This window comes from Gavialis gangeticus, unplaced genomic scaffold, assembly GCF_001723915.1.
Source record: "Gavialis gangeticus isolate Ggan-Ray unplaced genomic scaffold, GavGan_comp1, whole genome shotgun sequence".
Taxonomy (NCBI): domain Eukaryota; kingdom Metazoa; phylum Chordata; order Crocodylia; family Gavialidae; genus Gavialis; species Gavialis gangeticus.
The window spans coordinates 390,084-394,592 of NW_017729026.1; the positions used below are offsets into that span (position 1 = coordinate 390,084).

General features: G+C 57.0%; 1 protein-coding gene across 1 annotated transcript in view; it reads right to left on the minus strand.

Annotated features, from left to right (window-relative positions):
• The window catches only part of LOC109299682 (rhodopsin kinase-like), a gene marked incomplete at its 5' end in the record, with an annotated part of 7,240 nt that extends 2,732 nt beyond the window's left edge, over positions 1 to 4,508 (minus strand). Inside the window, 5 exons of the mRNA XM_019520205.1 lie at positions 438 to 664; positions 1,793 to 1,917; positions 2,115 to 2,198; positions 2,380 to 2,537; positions 4,360 to 4,508. Coding sequence (XP_019375750.1) covers positions 438 to 664; positions 1,793 to 1,917; positions 2,115 to 2,198; positions 2,380 to 2,537; positions 4,360 to 4,508 — 743 coding nt within the window. The remainder of the gene's footprint in view (positions 1 to 437; positions 665 to 1,792; positions 1,918 to 2,114; positions 2,199 to 2,379; positions 2,538 to 4,359) is intronic.
• Between the last annotated feature and the right edge of the window lies 1 nt (position 4,509).

Here is a 4,509-nt window from a genome sequence, read left to right on the forward strand (position 1 = left end):
CACCATGGTGACCAGTGAGGCCTACTCCATGGTGCGGTATCATCATGGTGACCAGTGGGGCCTAGCCCATTGCCTGGCCTCACCATAGCAACCAAGGGGGCCTACTCCATGACCTGGAATCACCATGGCGATCAGGGGAGCCTGGGCAAAGGCCTGTTGTCCCCATGTCTTGATGTCCATGGTGACCAGGGGGGCCTGCCTCATGGCCTGGTGTTGCCATGGTGACCATGGGGCTTAGCTTGGCTGGACATCACCATTGTGACCGGGGGGGGTCTACCCTGTGGCCTGGTGTCACTATAGTAACCACATGGACCACTCCATGGTCTTGCATCCCCGTGGTGACCAGGGGGGCCTCCCCCATTGTTTGGTGTCGCCATGGTGACCACATGGGCCAACTCCATGGTTCAGCATTGCCATGGCAACCCTGTGGCACCCACCGGCATGGGACGAGGGGGCCGTTACCTGCTGCCAGACGCTCCCAGTTGACGGTGTGGAAGAGGGGCTGGGCCTTGAGCTCAGCGCAGCTGTTGTCCTTGAAGCCGAGGCGCCCAGTGGGGTCCTTCACCAGCAGCCCCTCACAGGCTGCCTGGCACTCGGGGCTGAACTTCTCCGAGTAGCTCACAGGGTCATTCAGGATGCGCCGCGTCACCTCCTTGTTCTCCACCTGCCGCGGGCAGCACCATCAGGGGCATTGCTGTGGTGACCAGGTGGCCCAGGCCCTGGCCTGGTGCTGCATGTCAACCTGCCCTGGCTTGGTGTCACCATGGTGACCACGTGGGGTGTAGGCTCTGATTTGGCATCACCACAGCAACCAGGTGGACATAGGCCCTGGTCCTGTGTCACCATGGCAACCTAGCACCGTGCAGGCCCTGCTGATGTTGCCATGGTGACCAAGCAGGGCCAAGGCCCTGGCCCAGCATCACCATGGCAACTGGGTGAATTGAGACTCTGGTGTGGCATCACCATGGCAACAAGGGGGATACAGGCCCTGGTTTGATGTCACCGTGGCAACCAGGTAAGTCTGGAGCCTCCATGGTGCCCACATAGGCTGAGCCTGCCGTGGTGTTGCCAGGACAACCACATGAGCCAAGGCTACCTAGCCTTACCATAGTAACTAGCTGATCCTGGTGTTGGGCTGGGATGGTATCTAAGTAGTATAGTAACTGAGCGGGCTGAGCCATAGTAACTGAGCGGGCTTGGTACCTCCATGAACTACTGAGCTGGGTATGGCATCCCCATGGTAAGCAGGCAGGGCTGGCACTACAATAGGCCAAGGTGGATATGGGATCACTGTGGTAACCAGGGGGACCTGGCATCTCCCTGGTAACCAGGTGGGGTGGGCTAGGTATGGTGTCGCCACAGTAGCTGGATAAGACTACCATCTCCATGGTGCCCACACTGGCTGAACCTCCCCTGGAGTCACTATGGCAAGTGTGCAGGCCAAGGCATCACCACGGTGACCAAGTGAGCCTAGGCAGGCTTAGCATTACCATGGCAACCAGGATGGGCCTGTCATCTGTATGATGACCACGTGGGCCAAGTTAGGTATGACATCACTAGGGCAACCATGTCAGTCAATCCTGCCTTGGTGTCACTATGGGGGTAGGGGGAGGCAGAGATCCCATCAGGTGGGCCTACCCCATGACTTAATGTCTGCATGATGGTGGACCTATCCTTTGGCCGACTATCTCCATGGTGACCAGATGGGCCTACTCCTTGGCTTGCTAGCTCCATGGTGACCATGGCAACACCAGGCAGGGGGGCTTAGAGCAGGGGGCAGATCTCTCCTTACCTTCTCCCCCCGGGTCCGGAAGGGCCCCTTGGCCTCGATCATCTCGTAGAGGGTGACGCCCAATGTAAAGTAGTCCACGCTCCAGTCGTACTCTTCCTGCCGCAGCAGCTCTGGTGCCATGAACCCTGCACAGAGATGGGCAGCAGGGTCAGGACCCACTGGAAAGGATGGGGATCAAGGTGGGGTCCAAGCTGGGGAGATGGAAGTGGGGGGTCTGCAGGGGGCTTAAGGGGGATTTAGATGGGGAGAAAGGGGGCCAGGAAGATGGAAGGGGGCACAGGGGGTTCAAGTTGGGGTTCCCCCCACTCCCACCCCCACTCACCTGGGGTCCCCGCGTACCCCTTGGTCTTCACCTGCCCCTCAGGCAGCTCCACAGCCAGCCCCATGTCGGAGAGGCGTACATGGCCTGGGAGAGAGGGTAAAAACAGGCCTCAGAGTAGCTGGGGGTCAGCCCCTACTTCACCTCCCACCCTGGGGTCTCCCCACTCTGGGTAGGGCCATGGGGGACTTGGGCAGCCCAGACGCCTGGGTTCTCTCCCGGCTCTGGGGAAAGGAAGCTCTCTCCCTGGGCCCCCTGGGACCCGCACCAGCGTCATCGAGCAGCACATTCTCCGGCTTGAGGTCACGGTAGATGATGCGGCTCTGGTGGAGGTGCTCCAGGCCGCAGATGATCTGGGCCGTGTAGAAGATGGCACGTGGCTCTGGGAAGCCTGGGTTCTTCTCGTCCACGTTGTACATGTGGTACCTAGTTGCAAAGGGCAGAGGGTCATGTGACTCAAGTTAGGGGGTTGTGGGGAACCATCTCCAGGATGACCCTATGGCCCGAGCTGGGGAAGGTGTTGCTATGGCAACTGAGTGGGCCAAGCTTTCCTGAGCATCACTACTCCTATGGCCTGGTGTCTCCTTGGAGACCAAAAAGGCCTCCTGCCATGGCTTGGTGTTTAGAAGGGCCTACCCCTGTGGCCTGGCGTCTCCCTTATGCCCCATGGCCTGGTATCCCCACAGCCTGGCATCTCCATGGTGACTAGAAGGTCCTACTTGATGGCCTGCCATCTCCCCCATGCCCCATGGCCTGGCATCCCCATGCCCTGGCATCTCCATGGTGACTAGAAGGGCCTACCCCCATTGCCTGGTGTCTTCATGGAGACCAAAAGGGCCTACCCCCGTGGCCTGGCATCTCGATGGCAGCCATAAGCCCACTCCATGGCCTGGCATCTCCATGGCGACCAGAAGGGCCTACCCCATGGCCACCAGCATCCCCAGATTTGGCTACATTGACATCAAGGGTGGGATAGACCATGGTATGGAGAAGGGGAAGATGGCTGGGGTTTTGGGGGAAGCTGAAACCTCAGTTTGGGGGTCATGTAGACCACAGGACTGGTTTGGGGGGGTCACATGACCTGAGATTTGGGGTTCAGTCCCCTCCTTCCCCCAGGAGGATAGCGGTTCCTTGGGCATGGGGGTGGAAGGGCAGCTCCAGAACAGGGGGGAGGGATGGATATTTCCCATAATACAGGCAGTCCCAGCCCCCCTCCCCAAGCCATTTGCCTAAGAGGTACATCATGGAAGATGGGCCTAAATTATGGCTGGCCACAGGGTTCAATGTGTCTGGATATATCCTGGGATAAAGTTTCCCATTTCTGCCCCCACACTGCTTCTTGGGGTTCACTTTATCACAGGATAAAGTAACTTCTTCTGGTCCCATGTTCAATGTGTCTGGATTTGTTCTGGGATAAAGCCCTCCCCACCTGCTCTGGGTTCAACGTGTCTGGATTTATCCCTGGATAAAGTCCGCTCCCCTGCTACAGGATTCAATGTGTCTGGATTTATCAAGGAAAAAGGGACCTAGATTTTGTCCTGGGATAAATCTAAGAGGTCTTTATCCCAGGATAAATCCAGAAGTATTGAATCCCAGAGAAAGGTCTGGGATATTATCCCAGGATAAATCCAGACACATTGAACCCCAGTGGACTTCATCCTGGGATAAATCCAGACATATTGAACTGTATAGTGGGGGAGGGGGCAGACTTTAACCCAGGATAAATCCAGACACATTGAACCTGGGACTGGGGAGGTGGTTATCCTGGGACAAATCCAAACACATTAAACCCCAGAGTGGGGAAAGGAAATTTTATCCCTGGTTAAATCCAGATGCGTTCAACTCCAGAGCCAGGAGAGAGACTTTGTCTTAGGATAAACACAGACAGATTGAACCCTAGAGTAGGGGACAGGACTTTATCCCTGGATAAACCCAAACAGATTGAACCCCAGAGCAGGGGAGAGGACCTTATCCCAGGATAAACCCAGACAGATTGAACCCCAAAGCAGGGGAGAGAATTTTATTCTGGGATAAACCCAGACACATTGAACCACACAGCCAGGGTGGGGGCTTTACCCTGGGATTAAACCAGTCACACTGAACCCTACAGCAGAGGAGGGGACTTTATCCCAGGTGAAATCCAGATACATTGAACCCCAGAGCTGGAGCAGGAACTTTATTCTGGGATAGACCCAGACACACTAAGCTACTGATTGGGGGAAGGGCTGCCACAGGGATGGGGCCTCACCGGAGGTCGCCACCATTCATGAGGGTCATGACGAGGCAGAGGTCTGTCTTGGTTTGGAAGGCGTAGGCCAGCGTCACCACAAAGCGGCTATGCACCTTGGCCAGGATGCGCTTCTCCACGATTGCGCCCTGCCAGGGGGAGGGAGTAAGG